At 42.9% G+C, this 22,128-nt stretch overlaps 1 protein-coding gene across 11 annotated transcripts in view; it reads left to right on the top strand.

The window, feature by feature from the left end:
- The first annotated feature begins 2,055 nt into the window (after positions 1-2,055).
- The window catches only part of LOC119962769 (protein unc-13 homolog B-like), a 746,238-nt gene continuing 726,165 nt past the window's right edge, over positions 2,056-22,128 (top strand). For 10 of the 11 annotated variants that reach the window (XM_038790824.1, XM_038790825.1, XM_038790823.1 and 7 more), the window contains exon 1: positions 2,056-2,246. In XM_038790824.1, the coding sequence (XP_038646752.1) occupies positions 2,225-2,246 (22 nt within the window). In that variant the 5' untranslated portion in view covers positions 2,056-2,224. Of the gene's footprint in view, positions 2,247-16,099; positions 16,122-22,128 lie in introns of those variants that run through there. The other variant, XM_038790817.1, reaches the window with a different exon arrangement.

Here is a 22,128-nt window from a genome sequence, read left to right on the forward strand (position 1 = left end):
GGATGAGATGCATTTTAACACATCGCGAGGAGTCTTGTTAACATTTATGTTTCTTCAAATGGCGCCAACCATATGTGGAGACGGTATAAAATTAGTAATAAAACGCGCGCACATAATATACACCGCTGATAGAAAAGGTTGATTATTTTAATTATGTAATTACAGATGTCCAAGTCACAATAACCAGACTGAAGAGGGTGTATTTGAATTATTCACGCCCCATGCCACAAGATCGTAAATATCCCAGGAAACTGCTCGTTCCCCATTACCTTCTGGAATAGCTACATTTCAGAAAGGCAGGTGATCAAATCTAAGTATCCAAATATTCATATGTTTGTGGGTAATAGCTGTAGTTCTTCTGTACGATCACAAAATGACTAACCATGAATACTTAGCACCTGTCAATTAGGCCTTCTTAATTTTACGTATAATTTCAGCTATTCAGCAAGGAATAGCTTGAAACGTACATATATATAATCAGCTGAAGCATAAGAATCCATCAATACCATTGGACACCGAGCCGAACCTGCAGGAATAAATGAGAAATAGGATGTAACCCTTTGGTACAAAGGCCATCACCACCTGTAGTCGGTCAAAAACTGGTAGTAAGAAGCCTATGGGGATGTGCATTCAAGATGCAAGCATACTTCCTGCAGTTTAACATATTCTGTGGGTAACTCATGAATATGTGTATGAAAAAGTGTTAACAAACATACTGCAATTTGTGGTGTGATTCGCGGCGCGGGATGTTTCTTCAGTGGCTGAGGTGGTGAATTGCCTTTCCAATCATTCAATGTGGTCGTGTCTGTGGCTACAACAGGAAAGTACTGCGGGCGCTCGAAATGTGAAACAAAAGCAGTGCTGGGAATACTCGGCAAATCAGGCAGCATCTGTGCACAGAGAACCAGAGTGAACACGTTTCAAATCGACGACCTTTCATCGCGATGTGCCTGCAGCTAATTAACATTTAATCTCAACGTCCAAACTCCAAATAATCCAGTCAGGCAAAATGTGGAAGCATTTTAAATATTGCCATGAATGTATTTCGAAAGCATTGATTTTTAAAAATAATTGAGTGGGAACGCTGACATTTATTATTATATCCCACCGAGGAAGTTAGTAATCTGAGCAAGCGATTTTTGGCAATGCTGTAATATACAAGTGTAACATAAATATTATATGTAAAAAGGAAAGAACTGTTTGTATCCGTGCCCTTAATGTATTATGCCCTTAATATTGCAGTGAGACTTGTGTTTATGAGTTGCAGGAAGGAAGGGTATCCACAGGACACCATATCAGTAACTCAAATGTACTTTAATTATTTTTAACTCCTTTATCTAAAACAAACTTTGTAATGTGCGGGAGCTCGTGTTTATGCGCGATTTGGTGATAAAAATAGTTTTTAAAATTTAAAAATTACCTTAGTAATGAATGGTGTACGTGTATTCCCAACTGTCTATCCGGCTTAATTTGGATTAATTTATATTTGCAAAGCAAATACAGGAATTCGAACCAAGCCCAACCAAGTATGAAAAGGTGGCAATGCACTGCCTCCTTTAAAAAAATTCTAAAGTGACAAATATACATTGCTGCGTCCTCCCAGCTACAGGTTGTGCGGATTTAAAATCCCTTGGCGGGCTCACTGAACAATTAATCCTCCGAACATAAAAACAAAGGGAACTCAGACCGAGTTGCATTGTACAAGTTCAGTCGATTTGCGCTGCAATCTGTGCGACAAATCGGGCGCCCAGCCTGGAAGGGGGTCTGAATGTCCGGAAATGAAGCGGGGCGAAGGCTTTACCTGGGAGCTCGGGAGGTTGGCAACAGGAGAGGCTCCCGTTTCATTGACGTCACTCACCTGACAGTACCATCACGCGCTGAGCGGTCCTGCCGGCCCCGCCCCTCCGGTCCCGCCCCGCGCGCGCTCCTCCCCTCTCCCATTGGCCCTGCGCTCGGATGGGGCGCTGGCCCATTGGTTGGAACGACCCATTCCCTCCCTCACCCCCCTCCGCCCCCCCCCTCCTCCTCCCAGACATGGTACTTCCGCCTCTGGAATAAAGAGACTAATCAACATGGCGATGGGCTGTCAGTGGCCGCGCCGAGAGACTCGGAGTTGCTTCGAGATGTCAGCGGCGACGCCGGGCGGGGAGCGAGCTCTTGCCCTCCGCCAGTAAAATCCTGTTTGCTATTTCGAGCCTCGGCGTTGGGCGGACTTTGTTGCACTATGTCTCTACTTTGTGTGAGAGGTGAGTGTTGCTAAGGAGGTGTGTATGTTGTGTCGGTGAGGGGGTGGGTGGAGAGGCCTGGGGCACACACACACAGTGCTGGTACCCAACCTGCCTTCTGCCATCCGCTTGCCAGCCCCACGTAGCCGGCACCAGCCTTAAGACCGGGAGGGGTAACAAGTATTGTTGGCCTCTCTCCAATAAGTCAGCGGACTTGTTGCTGGTTTCAAGATGCTCCGGCCCCAGTCGCCACTTTCTGTTATTTTGTCAATAAAATGTCACAGATCTAACGGGTTTGGCATGAGACGCAGTTGCTTCGGCGGTTCTGTACACGACTTGTTGCCGTTTCAGCGTTTATTTGGCCAACCCTCAATCTCATCCTCCAGCCCATTTCGGCTGCTGACACCGTATTGGGAATTATTCACACAAAGTGCTGGTGCATATGTGCAGTTGCTGCCTCCGTGAAAGTTTTCGTTCTGTGCATTGTGTGTTTGGTTTATCTTGCGCTTTCGAGTCGATCCGTAAAACCAGTTCTTCGGACCTCATCTGGGATGCGATGTTATCACTTATTGAAACACAGGATGGGGTTATGGTCAAGTCCCTGTTTATGGTAATTGACCTAAAGCCTCCTCTTGGAGGGCGATTATTGTAGCAGAGGAACGAACGGATGGGGTAAACTATAAACATGGTACATTAAACCAAAGAGGTTCCTCCAGTTTGCGGAGCACACGGGAACATTTGGTGTGCGAGGGAAGCCTCGCTTAAACGCAACCTTTGAACGGATTTTAAATTGATACATTTTATTGGGCACTTACTCTTTACGATGCTTTTGGTGTATTTGAGAAACTTGTACAGTAATTAAAACGTTAAGAGTGTTCGCTGCGAGCTAGGTAGTGTGGAAAGGTTTCAGTTTGCTCTCGGAGCGTTTGTTCACTGCTTTTGGGCATTTATAAATGTTGGACGTGTGAAGATAACTTTAAAAGTAGAAACTTTATCGTTTTTAAAAAGCTTTTTTAAAAGACGCGAACGATTGGTGTAATCGCATTTATTTTACATTTTGCCACACTCTACGCAATTTAATATGGTTAATACCGGTTATTCAAAACGGTTATCCAAAACGGTTACACTAATATGGAACACGGTGCATCCAAGGCTGGAAAAATCCAAAGCTCCCTAACATATTAAATGGTATATTTCGCCGCAGTCCTTATTTCATTACTATAATTGAAATACCATTCCATTTGTTTGCAATCTGCAAACATCCCAATATTATCCCCCTTAATCGGATTTTACAGCAATCACAAAGACTTTTTCATTTTCCGCATCTGAACTCTTTAGACTATCGCAAGGCAAATTAGGCGCCTAAATTGCAGGAGGAGGAAAATATGTCAAAATTCCAATGATTACCGTCTTGGGCTGTGCATAATGCTTCGCCTTCCTACTCATGGTGACCATATTGCATTGCCAAGAATTCTGATTTAGTCCGGAATTTGCCATTTAGCCTTAACGGGGAACTTTCATGAAGCAGTTAAATAATTCCGAAAATGCAGCAGTTATGACGTCTGCCCAACATCTATGAAATATTGTCTTTTTGTAAGGTGTTAAATGCATCAAAAATTGACTAAACTCCATTGATCAAACGGTACAATTGTCAAGAGATGTTTCCACTCGGACCCAACTGACCAGGAGCCTTAGACACCAAGGCTGTGTATTTATCAGTTCTCGCATTAGCTATCGTTGGGGTCCAAGAGCTCGTAAAGCTGTAACATCCAATGTGTGTCTTTGCCAAGAGATTTCAGTATTGTAGCAATGCCAGATCAGCTGCAGATATAGCTGTAGTTGAAATACTATTAATCTAGGATATTTCATCAGATATGGAGCAACCTAGAAGATGTGGTCTTGCTTTGCATTTGTAGTTTAAACGAATTTAAATGACATTTTTGAAGTTTAACGCGGCTTATTTAAATATCTAATGCCAGGAAATGTATGGCTGGCTCTGGAAATGAAAAGTCGGAAAGCAGTGCTCTGCATGTGCAATTATCCAAATTGTCTCTTGATCTTCTTCGAGGGTGTCTTCATCAATTTCTTAGGCAGTCACTCTGGATCTAAGATGACTTGTGTCCACTCTGATTTGATGGGGTTGGAAATGGCTGGTCAGTCCAGTGTGCAATCCGCAGACTGCCACATGCAGCAGGGTGGGTGGTGCTCAAAGGGTTGGGCAGATGAGGTGTTTGAAGGTTTGTGCTCTCCAGATGACACTTTGATTTTCCCTTTGTGTGCGCCTGACAAAGTCTCTCAATGTGTTGGTTGCTTTACCAAATAACCTTCACCATTTTGGCCAGTATCCAACTGATCTCTCATAAGTTCACGGGGATGTTTGATCACTTCAAGGATGTTTTGAGGATATCCCTGAAGCAATTCCACTGCACTCCTTGGTGTCTCCTGTTGTGATACAAGTTGTCTTGTGAGTTTGGTGTCAGACAAACATAATGTGTCCTGCCCAGCCGAGTGAGTGATTCACGTCTCAATGCTGGGCACATTGCTTTGGGGAAACTGCCTTTCTTGACACTGAATTTGAAGGTTCTTGTAAAGGCAAACTGCTCATGACTTCTCCAGTGCTTTGTGGTGCCTCTTTTAGATTGTCCAAGTCTCTGAAGCATATAGCATTGCGGGGATCACTGTTGTTGGGTAAACCATGACTTCGTCCCTCGACTCTTCTTCTCAGTTTGCTGTAGACTGAAATGATTTATTTTAGCTGATCATTAATTTCATAGTCTATGCTGCCATTCGTTGGAAGGAGGCTCAAGATGTGGGAAATGGCACATTTTCCAGGATCTGGGGAGAGGTGGGGGCTGGTTGGAAGGGGTCCTTCGAACAAAGAAAAGTAACCGGAACCGGCCCTTCGGCCCTCCAAGCCCGTGCCGACCATGCTGCCCGTCTAAACTAAAATCTTCTACACTTCCTGGCTCTGTATTCCTCTATTCCCATCCTATTCATGTATTTATCAAAATGCCCCTTAAATGCCACTATCGTCCCTGCTTCCACCACCTCTTCCGGCAGAGAGTTCCAGGCACCCACTACCCTCTGTAATAAAAAAAATAAATCTTGCCTCGTACATCTCTTCTAAATCTTGCCTCTCGCACCTTAAACCTATGCCCCCTCGTGACCTAATAGAGGCATACAAAATGATCAGAGGGTTAGATAGGGTGGACAGCGAGAGCCTTCTCCCGCGGATGGAGGTGGCTATCACGAGGGGACATAGCCTTAAATTGAGGGGTAATAGATATAGGACAGAGGTCAGAGGTGGGTTTTTTACGCAAAGAGTGGTGAGGCCGGGGAATGCCCTACCTGCAACAGTAGTGAACTCGCCAACATTGAGGGCATTTAAAAGTTTATTGGATAAGCATATGGATGATAAGGGTATAGTGTAGGTTAGATGGCCTTTAGTTGTTTTTTTTCCATGTCGGTGCAACATTGAGGGCCGAAGGGCCTGTACTGCGCTGTATCATTCTATGTTCTATGTTCTATGTACCCTGGGGGAAAGCCTCTGACTATCCACTCTGTCTATGCCCCTCATAATTTTGTAGACTTCTATCAGGTCGCCCCTCAACCTCTGTCGTTCCAATGAGAACAAACCGAGTTTATTCAACCGCTCCTCATAGCTAATGCCCTCCATACCAGGCAACATCCTGGTTAGTCGCTTCTGCACCCTCTCTAAAGCCTCCACATCCTTCTGGTAGTGTAGTGACCAGAATTGAACACTATACTCCAAGTGTGGCCTAACTAAGGTTCTATACAGCTGCAACATGACTTGCCAATTCTTATACTCAGTGCCCCGGCCAATGAAGGCAAGCATGCTGTATGCCTTCTTGACTATCTTCTCCACCTGTGTTGCCCCTTTTCAGTGACCTGTGGACCTGTACACCTAGATCTTTCTTGACTGTCAATACTCTCGAGGGTTCTACCATTCATTGTATATTCCCTACCTGCATTAAACCTTCCAAAATGCATTACCTCACATTTGTCCGGATTAAACTCCATCTGCCATCTCTCCGCCCAAGTCTCCAAATGATCTAAATCCTGCTGTATCCTCTGACAGTCCTCATTGCTATCCGCAATTCCACCAACCTTTGTGTCATCTGCAAACTTACTGACCACCACTAGTCACAGTCCTCCAATCAGAAAAGCACCCTTCCATTGCTACTCTCTGCCTTCTATGACCTAGCCAGTTCTGTATCCACCTTGCCAGCTCACCCCTGATCCTGTGTGACTTCACCTTTTTGTACCAGTCTACCATGAGGGACCTTGTCAAAGGCCTTGCTGAAGTCCATACAGACAACATCCACTGCCCTACATGCATCAATCATCTTTGTGGCAAATCATCTTTGTTTTCCATGTGTTTAGTGAAAGGCCCATCTTCTCGTATGGTTGAGATTGAGTTGGCAGTGACCTGGGGCTCAGTTTCTGATTGAGGTTGGAGTGGTTTTGCATTGAAAGGTTGAACAGTTTCTTGTTTGTATGTAAATTATTTCCATTCCTGTGGGTAATTTGGTGGAGGTCAGATGCAGTCCCGCAGTAAGGAAGATGAGATGGTGAGGTGACTCAGCCTTGTTTGACCCAACCTCACTGAGATAGTTTGTGCAGTGTTGCATCAGTGAGAATCACAGCTTGCATGCCATCATAGAGGATGATGAATTTCTGAGGGAGGCAAACTTTGCGGAAGATACTCCATATTTGCAGTTGATAGTCAAAGGCTTTTGTGAGGTTGATAAATGCCACAGATAGTGGTTGGTACTGTTGCTTGCATTCTTCTTGAATTTGCCATACAGTTAATCACAATTGTGGTGCCCCTCGATGGGCAAACTGTGCCTCTGGAAGGAGTTCTTTGGCCATTGGGTAGAGGTGAGTGAGAAATATCCTTGCAATGATCTTCCCTATTGCTGACAGTAGGGAAATTCTATTTTGGTTACTGCAAACTGACATTTCCTTTCTTGAATTTAGTCACAATAACAGCCCCCTGGCATGCACTCTTCTGAGCATAGGCAGCGGTGCCAGATTGCAGCCATACCAGGAGTATGTATCTGCCATGTTTCAGAATTTTGGCAGGGCTTCCATTTTCACTCGGACTCTGGTGACGCCGAGACTTAGCCAGTTTGGGTATTGAGGAATGGAGTTTAGGCTTTTGAAGTCAAAGACCTTCTTTGTTGAGGAGTTCTTCAAAATGTTATCTTTAGAGAGTGCTCGCTGTCTCCAAGCTCCCTTCCATTGATGGTTCCCAGCTGGTTGGGGTCTTGAGTGCTTGGACCAAAGATCATTCTGACAGTGCTGAAGTGTTGTTGGATCTCCTGTGCTCTCTTCTACTTGTACTTTGTTCTATATCAAGGGTTTTATGCTGTACCACTGCTTTCAGCTATCTTTTCATAGAATTTCATAGAATGTACAGTGCAGAAGAAGGCCATTCGGCCCATCGAGTCTGCACCGGCTCTTGGAAAGCGCACCCTACCCAAGGTCCACACCTCCCCTCCATAACCCAGTAACCCCACCCAACACTAAGGGCAGATTTTAGCATAGCCAATTCGCCTAACCTGCACATCTTTGGACTGTGGGAGGAAACCGGAGCACCCGGAGGAAACCCACGCACACACGGGGAGAATGTGCAGAGACAGTGATCCAAGCCGGGAATCGAAACTGGGACCCTGAAGCTGTGAAGCAATTGTGCTAACCACAATGCTACCGTGCTGCCCTAAAATTTAGAGTACCAATTTATTTTTTCCAATTAAGGGGCAATTTAGCGTGGCCAATCCACCTCGCCTGCACATCTATTTTGGGTTGTGGGGGCGAAACTGACGCAAGCACGGGGAGAATGTGCAAACTCCACACGGACAGTGACCCAGAGCCGGTATCCAACCTGGGACCTCGGTCCCGTGAGGTAGCAGGGCTAACCCACTGTACCGCCCTTATCTTGTAGAAGTGCTGCTTTTTAATCTTGATGTATGGTAAGCTTTGCAGTCGCGAATAGCTTTGCAGTCTGAAAAGCTTTGTGCTTGCGTTCGATTAGTCCCTGTATTACTAGCACTATGGGCACAGCTTATCTCCTCATGGCTGAAGAGAATGCCAGTGAACTGTTGAATGAGCAGAGCCACCTTGAAATGAAATGAAAATCGGTTATTGTCGCAAGTAGGCTTCTAATTAAGTTACTGTGAAAAGCCCCTAGTCGCCACATTCCGGCGCCTGTTCGGGAAGGCTGTTACGGGAATCGAACCGTGCTGCTGGCCTGCTTTGTCTGCTTTCAAAGCCCTGTGCTAAACAGCTTGACAGATTACGTAGTGGAATAATTGCCACCATTTGGGCCATAATTTTTGTCCTGAGGTCTTGTGCTTGTTTTGCTGGTTGCTCAGGGTGTTAATTGTGACAGTCATTTTCGGTGTCACTCAATCGGGAGAATATGTAAAATCATAGAATGATAAGCAATCTCTTAATTAGTGTTTTCAAAGTTTAAGCCTTAATGGTAAGTGCCTGTAAATTCAGGAAGTGGAATTGGTGTCATTTTTAAAATGCAGATCAGGCAAATATATTGAGTATACAATATGTCCATTGATGTATGTTGGGTTACATTTTATCAAGGAATGCAGATAATTGCAAAGCCCTAAGATATATTGCTCGGTGAATAAAGAGTTCTAAATACTTTTGCAGAATAATATTTACTTCATTTTAAATAAAAATCTTGGTCAATGATAATTTGTCTGTGAGATTTTCAGCTTGCCCTGTTGTGCATTTAATTTTAAAATGGAAATTATGACTTGTGATTGATTGAACAATTGAACTATATTCAACAGAGTATACAAAACTATATTTTACAGTTGATTCAGGAATGGCATAAATGCAAGCAATTTCTAACAGCTTATCAAGGCTGTTATTCAGATTTCAGGAAGGTTCACTTAAAGGATTTCAGCTCCTTCAACTCACCAGTATGAAAATTTCATGATCTTTTTAATACTGCATAATTCAACTTGGACCAGATTGGAATCACAGCTGTGGCTGATATTCACAGTTGGGTTTCCTCTAGCTGCAAGTTTTCGATCTTGTCCAGGCTGTCAGATGCTGCCCCAGGTGGCTGTTGAAGTGCTTAGCTGTTGGAATGGAGAGAAAAGTGACAGGTTGCGCACCTCACTGTTGTGATTCAGCACCCTTCGCACCAGCTGATCCCAGAGTAATGTTGCTGAGGACAATGGTGATGTTTGTCGTCACTTGTCCATTTTACTTGAATCATTAACTCTGCAGTAAATTAAATCAACTTCCTGAAAGGTTGTCATTAAAATCCTTGTAGTTTTAACAAAATAAAAGTGGTAAGTTTGTTGCAGCACTCTGGGCTAGGTCACTGTTTTTGACGAAATTATATTAACATGCAATTTTTAAAAAAATCCCTTCTCTGAAGCAGGAGCCCTGCAGGTCCATTAAACCTGGTCTCTGAGCAAGACTAGGAAATTAAATCATAGAATTTACAGTGCAGCAGGAGGCCAATCGGCACATCGAATCTGCACTGGCCCTTGGAAAGAGCACCCTACCTAAGCCCGCACCATCCCTATCCTTGTAATCCAGTAATCCTACCCAACCTTTTTGGACACGATGGGCAATTTAGCATGGCCAATCCAAATAACCTGCACATCTTTGGACTGTGGGAGGAAACTGGTGCACCTGGAGGAAACCACGCAGACACTGGGAGAAGTGCAAACTCCGCACAGACAGTGACCCAAGCCGGGAATTGAACCTGGGACCCTGGAGCTGTGAAACAATTGTGCTAACCACTGTGCTACTGCGCCCCCAACCCCTATACTCCCCCATGAAGCCTAAAATTATATTAATCGGACTCTGACTTCTGCTTGTTTCTTTGAATGTCAAACTACAGGAGTAGGCTTGTCTGTTCTCCCTGCTTGGTGGCTTAAACGCCTGCTGTTTCGTTCTTGTCGAGATGAGAGAACAAAGAATGGCAAGTTGGATGAAAAATTTTAATGAACTGAGTACTAGACATGTTTTAACAGCATTAAAATGGAAATGGTTTGGAATGCTTCGGTTTTTCAGTATAGTGACAGCATTCACCACAGAAAAAATGGATCACCCAGCTTTAATATGTGGACAATGTTACAAATGAGAAATTTGTATTGATATCTCCTTTCCATCCTTTTAAAGTGTTCATACATCCTATCATGTGTGCTATTTATGTCAATCTTTGTGCTGTTTTGGAGCCAGGTAATTTAAGTGCTGTGTAGTTCAAAGGCAGATGCCACTGCACAATGTTCTGGTTTTCGGCATGTTATTGAAACTATGTTTTGCAATAGTTATCATTGTTAGGAATGTAGATGGATTATGCAGAAATCATCAGAATTGGAAAAAAATGAAACTAGTGTTCAATAATCTACTCCAGTGTTTTGTGTAGCTTTGTCTTGCAATCTTCTGTCTTTTAAGAATCAGTTAACACCAATATTTTTCAGAAAGATTATCTTCCTCATCTTCAAAGCTCCAAATTTTTAATTTTATTTAACTGTAAATTACTTTACATACTTTACAACACTACTGTGTTATAATCCCCATCAAGACCAATACTTTTCGAATATATGAATTTTTCAGTGATAACAAAGAATCTCGAGGTTTCACTCTTTCAGACTTTTACTGTTACACCTAAAATCAACCACGGAACATTACTTGTGGTTATGGGTAACATGTACACTAAATTACAGAAAATATATTTCCCCCATTAACTACTCAACACAAGTGAATGTCCCACACTACGTTTATAGTTTACAGCACTATCTCCATAAGTATATGTAACCATCTGGTAAAGTCCCAAATTCCTGCCGACAATTCAACAGGCTCTCTTCTCCCTGCCCCACCGGAAAGAGCCTTGCAATATCCTTTTTAAAGGTTCCTTCACTCAATCCTCCTGAGAATAAGCAGCAAGGCACCCATTGGCAACATTTGGATCTTTTAAATCTTCTTAAATCCCAACTCTTCAAACAGGGAATCCGTTCTCGTTAGCATTATGTTTGGCTATTAACACAAAAGAGTCTCTTCCTCTCCTCAGCACAGCAGCCATTGTTTTCGGCCTTACCTTTGTGGTCACTCTGTCTGAGACTGTGTTGAATAATATCTGCTACTCTTTTTCTCTTCTTAATCAAGGTGTGAAACCTAGTACTTGAGTTTCTATGAATTTCAATCTAGGCCTCTGTCCCCCATGACAGTCATACCACATGGGCCTGCCTCTGGGCTGACTTTTGGTATGATTCACACCATTCCCCTTTCCAGGGCATTATTTTATCTAAAATTAAAAGACAGTTTAAAACATAATTGTCTTCTAATTTGCAACAACTGTAATGTATATAAGTGGAATATTACAATTTAACCTGAAGAAGAATTTTTTAAAATATAAATTTAGAATACCCAATTAATTTTTTCCAATTAAGGGGCAATTTGGCATGGCCAATCCACCTACCCTGCACATCTTTGGTTTGTGGGGGCGAAACCCACACAAACTCAGAGAATGTGCAAACTCCACACGGACAGTGACCCAGAGCCTGGATTGAACCTGGGACCTCGGTGCCGTGAGGCTGCAGGGCTAACCCACTGTGCCACCGTGCTGCCCCTAGAAGAATGTATTACAGTAAGTAACTTGTGACTGGCTTCAGAGAGATGGTGAAAGTGTAGTGAAGTTTTATTTAAATTAAAATTGGACTTTAGAATACATAAGCAACGTGCAATCTGATTGATTATGTGGTAAATGTAGCATGCTAGTGAGGAGAACGGTCTAAAGCTTACGATCAGTTGGTATTTTGCCTTCTGTTTGGGTGTATGGTAGTTTAATTGATTTTCTGGATTAGTCCAATGCCAATGGAGTTTCGGAATGCTAGAAGGTGGTCTATTTGTCAGCTTGCAATTCCTATGCTACTAAGCAATCTGAGATTAGTTGATCAAATATTTTTGTAACCAGAAAATATGACAAAAATGAGCAAAAAGCTTTAGGCTGAAGTCAACATATTTTGAAGAATAATCTATGAACAAGTGGAAAATGTTAGTACAGTCTTTTTTTCTGGATTGAAAACAGGGTCACATCATTGTGTAAATAGTTATTTTTCTGTTCATAAGAAAATGGTAGGAAAGATAAGATACCTTTGTGAGATCAGTCAACATAGGACACTGGTTTCTGAGCAATTGGTTGGCTGAAATGACTAGCACAAAGCCTACAGCTGTTGGCAAGTTTACAAGCACCGAGTGGTGCTTCCTGCATCTTTTCTTTTCTCTTGCTTGTATGGTTCACCTGAAGTGCAGAATTTCAGCAGGAAAAATGAGGGTTGGTGTGATGGCACATTCCTGTTTGACACCTGCCTTTAGTGAAATTAGGGTCAGTGGTGATCATGGCCTACATGCTATCAGATTGTCGATGAAAAAGTGTCTGAGTGCAGCCAAAGTTAAGGAAGAAGTACCATAAACCTTTGCGACTTGTTCCGATTGTTGGAATAAAGGTGAGGTTGGACTAGTCCATGTATGGTGGTTGTTGCTGCTCCAAATATTTTTTTCTTGATTTGCCATACACTGAAGATCATATTTGAAGTGCTCCATAGTGGGCAAAATCAACACAACTCTTGAAGAGCTCTTTAGCTACTGGAAGTTCTGAGAAACAAAGTTTTCGTGAGGAGATTAAGGAAATCTGTATTAGTAGAGAAATAGTTTTGGGTAAACTAATGGGGTTGGAGGCGGAGGTGGATAATTCTCCAGGGCCTGATAATCTTCATCCCAGAGTATTTAAGGAACTGGCCCTAGAAATAGTCTATCCATGGCTGGTCATTTTCCAAAATTCTTTGGGCTCTGAAATGGTTCCTACAGATTGGACGGTAGCTAATTTCAACCCACTATTCAAAAAGGGAGATGGCAGGAAAACTGGGAACTATTGACCAGTGAGCCTAACATCAGTATCAGGGAAGTTGCTTTGAGTCCATCATCAAGAATTTCATAGCTCAATTATTTGGAAAGAAGTGGTATAATCAGACCAAGTCGGCATGGATTTACAAAAGGGAAATTCTGCTTGACAGATCTACTGGAGTTCTTTGAAGATGTAACAAGTAGAGTTGACCAGGAGACCTGGTGGATGTGGTTTTTTAGACTTTCAGAAGGCTTTTGGACAAGGACTCGCATAGCAGATTACAAGTGCATGGGATTTCAGGTAGTGTCTTGAGATGGATAGAAAGCTGGTTACCAGACAAGAAAAAGTTGGAGTTGGAATAAATGAATAAGTTTCTGGTTGGCAGCCAGTAACTAGTAGGGTATTGTCAGGATCGGTGCTAGAACTCCAACTGTTGTTGTTATTATTATTATATAGCAATGATTTGGGTGAGGGAACTAAATGTATTATCTCCAAATTTGCAGATGATACAAAGTTGTGTGGGAGGGTGAGCTGTGAGGAGGCTGCAGAGATGCTTCAGTGGGATTTGCGACAGGCTGAGGTGAGTCGGCATATACAAGGCAGATGCAGTATAATGTAGATGAATGTGAGGTTATCCACTTCGGTAGAAAAAAAAAGGAAGGCATGAGGAGGTGGGCTTGGGAGGGAGGGTGGATGGGAGGGGTTATTTTTGTTACTGTGTGTGGCCTTCAATAAAAATATTTAAAAAAAAAAGGAAGTTATTAATTGAATGGTGTAAATTGAGAGGTGTATACTCAGCGAGACCATAGTGTCCTTGTTCATCAGTCACTGAAAGCAAGCGTGCAGGTACAGCAGACAGTAAAGAAGGCTAATGGTGTGTTGCCCTCAATGGAGGATTTGCATATTGGAATAGGGATGTTTTACTGCAATTGAGTAGGGCATTGGTGAGGCCACACCTGGAGTATTGTGTGCAGCTTTGGAGTCCTTATCTGAGGAAGGATGTTCTTGCTATAGAGGGAATGCAGTGAAGGTTTACCAGGCTGATTCTTGGGATGGCGGGACTGTCATTTAAGGGGAGACTAAATTGGTTAGGATTATATTAATTGGAGTTTGGTTAGGATTATATTAATTGGAGTTGACAAGAGTGAGAGGGAATCTCATAGAAACTTACAAAATTTGAACAGGATTAGACCGGGTAGATTCAGAAAGGTGTTTCTGATGGTGGGGGAGTCCAGAACTAGGGATCATAGTTTGAGAATAAGGGGTAAAACTTTTAGGACTGAGGTGAGGAGAAATTTATTCACCCACAGAGTGTGAATCTATGGAATTTGCCACCACAGAAATTGGTTGAGGCCAAAATGTGTAATTTGAAGAAGGATATAAATAGAGCTCGTGGGGCTAAAAAGATCAAGGGCTATTAGGTGGGGCCAGGGTAAAACTTGATGATCAGCCATGATAACGAATGGTGGAGCAGACTTGAAGGGCTGAATGGCCCCCTCCTGCCTCTATTTTCTAGTTATGTTTCCACCTACCACTTGTTCATTTTATGTTTCACATTTTTTGTTGTACTGCTGCCTTCCTAAACCTATATGTTTGTAGCTTTTTGCCTTGACGACTTGCAGTGATCAAACCAGTCTCTAAGCCAAGAATGTAACAGGTCCTGATTAGGTGGACTAGAGTGGACCAAACACTCTAGTTCCTAATGACCTGAGAGTAGAGAAGTTGCCTACAAGGTGCTGGCTAACAAGATCTCCCTTCTGTGGGATCCTTACATGTTAATTTTTTTTGCAGCTAGCACCATTCATTGTTGGTGTTTAGCGACCAGTTTGCTGGCAATACTAGAATGGATTAAGTGGTGGGTAATTGGTCCAGCCGTTTACGAGCATCTGTTATGGTATGAATGACATGGGCTATCACTTTAATCTTCCCATTGGGCACTAATGTAGTTGAGCAGATGACCGTATTTGAATTGTTCCTTTCTCACCTCCAGTTACCTCTCAACAAAGATAGACGTGGATTTTATAAAAAGTATATGTTGTTGAATTTTTTTTGAATAGCGCAACAAAAGCAATAAACAATGCAAACCAGGCACAGAACAAGAATTGTTCTAAGCATACAAAAAGGCAAATAACTTAAATTGTATACTTAAAAACCCTAACAGCTGACAGTGTCTAGATCTTTGAAAAAGGAGATAAACAGTTGCCATCTCTGGTTAAAATCTCTCAAACGAACCCCTGATGGTAAATGTTATTTTCTCCAAGTTCCCTAACCAGCCAGAAGCAATAGACTGAGTGGGAGACCTCTCAACTAAGCACAGATGATGAAATGCACCACCCATTGAATGTGCTAGCTCAACCTTTTTGGGTGGCTGTATCAAAGCCATGACCTCTACCTCTGACCTGGTACTAGGGCTTACTGAGCAGCAGTTAGCCCCTCACTGCTATATATTTTTGAGAGCGACAATCCACATCGGGCACCTCAACACATTGAATAAGTATGCCATCTCCACAAAATCTTTCAAATTTTTTTGCAGGATGGAATGTTAACATCCTCCCAAGCCAACATTCCCAGCATCAGGTGCTGATCATTCCAAACTAGCTTCACTTGACTGTTTAACTTTTGTTCGCATGCCTGATACCTGACTTCGAATGTTGTCAGAACAAGACATCCCAGGAGAGCAGAGAACACTCTTTAGGGATGTTCTTGAAGAATCGCTGAAGAAATCCAATATCCTCACCTGTTCATGGCCTCTGATTGCTCAAAATGGAGAAGAAGCATTTGGAAAGGCACTAAGCACCTTAAGATTTTGGGAGCCCGAAGAGGCCAACTCCAGACAGCAGCATGAGTGCACAGCTTCCCGAGTAACTAATTTACCTTTCCCACATGGATCGTGCACAGGATTTCATAAAGCACCTAACTGGATTTGAAGCAAGTCATTCTCAATCCTGAGACTGCTTTGGCAGAAGTTAGTCCTTAAATGGGAAGTAAGTGACTTGAGTATTCCTTAAAATGCCATTGTTTCCAAATTAGAACATTTATGTAGTTATGCAGTTTCTGTATTAAGGAACTTTGTTTTAGTGAATTAATTATTCTCAGTTGCAATGGCTTCACTGCAGTTTCACTGTTAGCAGTTTAAAGCTCAGCCCTTCAGAAAAATCAGTGAGTATAGGTCACTATGACCAAAACTACATGCTGTTTCCTGCTTGCTTTGTTCAGAGGGCTGTTTCAATTCAGTTTGCAAGGTTCAAGGCACTAAATTACCGGTCTGACGCATGCTTAGTTTTGATCAACAGTTGAAAAGCTTTAATTTATTTTGTGTCAAGTTTTTTTGTGTATATATTTTAGTTTTTTTTTTTTTCAGTTTTACTAAAAGTGCAACAAACCCTCGACTGGTACAGGATAAATGTTCTGTATACGTGAATACAAAAAGACAGCAGAATGCCAACATAATCGGTTCAGCTTAATCATTTAAACTTGGTGTCTCCGATTTTATACAATGGATAAGCAGGAGAAGAGGGTAAAGCCATGTAAATATGTTAATATGGTTCATACATAACCTACAGCGGGGTCACAATGGTGCTGCATAACCTGTGCAAAAACCTTCATAGGTGCGAGTCAGATGTAGCAGAACCTATAAATTTGAGATAGGGGTCCCATAGTTTTCAGAATGGGTCCGATTTTAGAACAGAGCATGCAGGTTAGGAGCTTGGGATACTTTCCATGATTGATGACAATTCTGGAATGCAGCTTATTTATCACTAATCCATGAGTAAAGGATGTTTTTCCATGTAGCAAAGATTAAGATATTATACAGCCTTTTTTTTTTATTAGCATCAATGATTCACCTGTCCGGAAGGTCTGTAATTAGGAATACAGCATCAAATTTTTAAGGTTGTGTCGAATATCTTTTCAAGCTCTTTAAACTACACCAGACCAGTAGGATTGAATTTTGACACCGGACCACACACATTGAATGTAGTTGCGCTCGACTGCCTTGCACTTTTAGCACAACGAGGATATGGCCGGGTCAAACCTGTGTCTCAAGCTTGGTGTGATATGCAGATTGTAATATTTTGAACTGAGTCTCTTTCGTTCTATTACAGACTGAAATTTTATTGGCATTTTCCCATATATTATCCCAGGTCTCTTCAACATTGATGGTAAAGTCTTCAGAACACAAAAGTATCATAAAATTTGTTGATCAATTGTTTAGGTTCCATAAAAATCAGGATTTGTTCCACCGGGGAGACTGAAGCGTAAAGATGCATAAATAAATATCTTAAGGATAAAGGAGTCGCAGATATTTTAGAAATGAGTATCTCAGGAAATCAAATTGTTGGAATAGCTGCTCAAAAGATGATGAGCAAACACCTTTGAACATGTCTCCCAGCCTGCAAATATCTCTCCAGATATCGAATCCATGGTCCATTAGTCCTGGTGGGAAATCGGTTGCCTTGAATGGGAGACAAGAGTGGAAGTTCATTTTGATCTGCCCTTCCAGCTGATGGACTATCCTCCATGTTCGAGAGTGTTAATAATGATCAGGTTCTCACTATTGGCAGACCCAGCCTTAAAATCCCTGTAAAACAAAAGGGCCTGTAAAGAGTAACACAGACTTTCCTGTTTCAATGTTGAGCCAAGGAGGAGGGGCCTTATAAACCCAATCCCTTTATAAACCGAAGAGAGGATAATTGATCAATTTTAATATTTGGCACACCCAACTCCCCTTGGAGCCAGGATGTTGCACTTTAGCCAATTTCAAGCAAGGCTCCTTTTTTATTCCACTACAAATAAACTGAACATCCCATTGATTTCCTTTAGGACCCTAACAGATGAGATTGGCAACAACTGTGGCAACACATTCATCTAAATCAATGTTATTCTGCCCCACCACCAGGTTGGTATGGAGGACCAATGAATCAGGTCCCAATGGACACAGTTAACCCGGGGCCGGGTGAGGAAGGAATGAATGAATGTTTGCCCCATACAAATATTTCTAGGAAGGGTAACTGCAATACCCAGATAAGTAAATCCTGAAGGGGACCAGTGCAATGGAAAATTAGATAGGGGGGGGGGGGGGGGGGGGGGGGGGGAGGAGCTCTCGCTCTCTCGAAGCCCATGAAATGGCATAGCCTCAGAGTTTGTGAAATGTATGTTTTGCAGCCTGAGAACAGGCTACATCTATTCGCCACATGACTAATAGTAGGAACAGAAATGACCGGCTTAGATGCGAACAACGATACATCTGCATAAAGTATGATCGTGTGCTGCTTCCCTCTACTGTGTGGCTCAAAAACCAAAGGATCCTGTCGACTATCCTCCACCAGAGGCTCTCTGGCTATGCAAATGATAATGGGCACCTCTGTCTAGGCCCAGTGTCGCAGGATAAAGCAGGGCATAATTCACACCACCAGCCATGAAGCTTTTTCTGACATCATTGAAGCCTCTATGCTTCTGTTGCTTCGCCGCTGAGAAATCTTGGAAGAAGAGACCCTCACCCCTCATAGGGTCAGGTCCCATCACACCTCGCTGCTTCCAATACTCCTTTTGGCTATCTCCGAAGATATGAAAACTGATTATAATCTGTGCCCTTTCCAACTTAATAGGCCAGCCTTTGTCTAGCTGAAGAAAACGTGGCACCCATCTCTCATTAGGGTCCCAGGTTCGATTTCCCCAGTGGGTCACTGTCTGTGCGGAGTCGGCACGTTCTCCCGTGTCTGCGTGGGTTTCCTCCGGGTGCTCCGGTTTCCTCCCACAGTCCAAAGATATGCAGGTTAGGTGGATTGGCCAAAATGTTAGGAGGGGTTATTGGGTTATGGGGATAGGGTGGAAGTGAAGGCTTAAGTGGGTCGGTACAGACTCGATGGGCCGTATGACCTCCTTCTGCACTGTATGTTCTATGTTCCAGGGAGCTTGCCTTCCATTCCTTATTTTGGCAAACTGACAACCCAGAAATTTTAGTTCTGGCCTTAGTTCTCCAGACTTCCAGGATTTGTGACATACAATGTAGTTGGTTTTCCAAGGATTGCGAGCGGGCCTCCGCTGAGGAAGTTGCATTTTTGACCGTCTGGATTCTCTCCTCCATTTCATCAAGCCTCTTGTTAGTATTATGCAGCTCAATCTCATGAGCACTAATTATTATGTGCTAACAAGCAGGGTTTACCATCAATGACCTTAATGATGTTTGCAGTAATCTGTAGTGCCTTTGAGAGTGCTGGATCAAGAGCCCGCTTTAGGATCAAGTTGCCTCTTGAGGATCAAGTTGCCATATGAGGAATCTGCTCCACCCAGTTGCATCTGACTGCTCCCTTTTGTCACAATTTTCTTACAATTCCTTGGCAACATGCCATCAATGCTTAGCCAGAAATCTTCGAGGGGAAATAATGTGAAATATTCGCTCCTGTATTATAGGCACATGCCGCATAACAGGATAAATGAGAGTATTAAAGGAAGTACAACCAGAGCCCATGGAAATGCTGCTTTTCTGGACCTGCATCACGTGATTCCTGTATTGCAACTTGAGATAAAATCAACCATATGTGCAGTAAGGCAAAAAAATGAAATTTTCAGGTAATGTTTATTGATTTAGATTCTAGCCAACATGGCACTTCGCGGTTCTTGTGCATTTGTAACAACCGTATAAATGGAGTTTCAGATGCTGGACCCAGGCAGTTTTGACAAAGTCATCGGACTTGAAACGTTAGATCTTTTCTCTCCCTACAGATGCTGCCAGACCTGCTGAGATTTTCCAGCATTTTCTCTTTGGTTTCAGATTCCAGTATCCATAGTAACTTGCTTTTATCCTGGTCCCTAGTGTTTTTTTTTCTCAAATGTTATGACATTGTCGTGTTGTTTACACACCCTAGGTGAGTGTGTGGTCAAATCCAGCCCCGGAATCTCAACGCAAATTAGAATTAGAATTAGAACAGTACAGCACAGAACAGGCCCTTCGGCCCTCGATGTTGTGCCGAGCAATGATCACCCTACTCAAAATCACGTATCCACCCTATACCCGTAACCCAACAACTCCCCCTTAACCTTACTTTTTAGGACACTACGGGCAATTTAGCATGGCCAATCCACCTAACCCGCACATCTTTGGACTGTGGGAGGAAACCGGAGCACCCGGAGGAAACCCACGCACACACTGGGAGGACGTGCAGACTCGGCACAGACAGTGACCCAGCCGGGAACCGAACCTGGGACCCTGGAGCTGTGAAGCATTGATGCTAACCACTATGCTACCGTGCTGCCCCTTAAAACATTTCCACCATTTGCCACGGTGGGATTCGAACCCGGATTCCCAGAACATTACCCTGGGTCTCTGAATTACTAGTCCTGTGACAATACCATTATGCCACTACCTCCCCACGTTAAAATGATTTAACGAATAATATATATGAAGTTTGCAGAATCTTTGGCCCCTTGACTGGTCAATAAGTTACAGCCACTAGGTTTGAAAGTTGAATACGGTAACTGTTTATTTATAACAGGAACACTTTGAAACATGAGATAATTATAATGGAAAACAGCCAACTAATTACACTCACTTTTACCATCCCACCCTCTACCCAAACAGACACATGGAGGGAGGGGAGAGGTAAAAACAATACCAATTTAAAATATGAAATGAAGTGGAGTGTCCTTGCTTCCGATGTTGAGGTCATTGCAGCAGCTGTCCTCCCAGGAAGTTGGATTGCTCGTGGAGATCCTCTGGCAGAAATGTTAAGAATTCCCAGGCTGTAGGATTCCCTCTGGGGAGTCACTTGAACATTTATTAGCCTGGACCTTCACTCAATAGATCCGCTTCAGGCCTGTTCAATTCTTATTTGTTTCCATCTCCACCAGAATGATTAACAGCCTTACTGAGATGAGAACAGAGTTGCACACAACGAACCTTGCCTGCAGCTTGTGGCTGGACTGAATATTCCTGCAGTTCAAACTGGCTGTGGAGAGACAAAGGTCTTCACTTTGGATGTTCAGAAATAATCTATTACATGAGAGGGATCAGGGCTGTGACCCTCAGCTTTTGACTAAAACAGAAGCAAAACTGATCTCTGTAAGGAACATTCTGAACTCTGCAGAGTCTTCGAAGAGTATTGATCCAATTCTCGTTTAAGACTATTATTGAATTTATACTCTCCACCCCATCAGGCAGTGCATTCCAAATCCTAGCCACTCGTATTGGTGTGAAAAAAGGTTTTCCTCTGCCTCTAATCTTTGCCAGTCACCTTCCGTCTGTGTCCTCTGGTTATCATCTGTTCAGCCATTGGCAGTAGTTTCTTTATTGTATCGTTTGTGATTTTAAGCACCTTAATTAAATCTTCTCCTGGCTTCCTTTTTAGCTACCTCAGCTCTAGGGTGAACAACCCCAGCCTCTCCAGTCTATTCATGCAACTGTATTCTCTCATCCCTACAACTATTTGTTAACTTCGTCTGTATCCACTCCAAAGCTTTCTTTCAAGTGTGGTGCTCAGAATTTGACACCATAGGGCAGCACGGTGACCTAGTGGTTAGCACAACCGCCTCACGGCGCTGAGGTCCCAGGTTCGATCCCGGCTCTGGGTCACTGTCCGTGTGGAGTTTGCATGTTCTCCCCGTGTCTGCGTGGGTTTCGCCCCCACAACCCAAAATGTGCAGAGTAGGTGGATTGACCACGCTAAATTGCCCCTTAATTGGGTAATCTAAATTTAAAAAAAAAAAAAAAGAATTTGACACCATGCTTTAGCTACGTGAGCAGAATTAGGCCATTTGGCCGACTGAGTCTGCTCTGGCATTTCATCATGGCTAATCTCATCCTGCCCTTAACTCCACCAACCTGCCTGTTCTCCATAACCCTTCAACCCATTACCAATTAAAAATCAGTATAACTCGTAAATTTAGTCACTGTCCTAGCACCCATCGCACTCTAGGGTAGTGAATTCCAAAGATTCACAAACCTTTGGGAGGTCTTGTGATAAAAGGTAGCAAATTTAAAACAATGACCTCTCA

The sequence above is a fragment of the Scyliorhinus canicula genome, chromosome 3 (assembly GCF_902713615.1).
Source record: "Scyliorhinus canicula chromosome 3, sScyCan1.1, whole genome shotgun sequence".
Classification (NCBI taxonomy): Eukaryota; Metazoa; Chordata; class Chondrichthyes; order Carcharhiniformes; family Scyliorhinidae; genus Scyliorhinus; species Scyliorhinus canicula.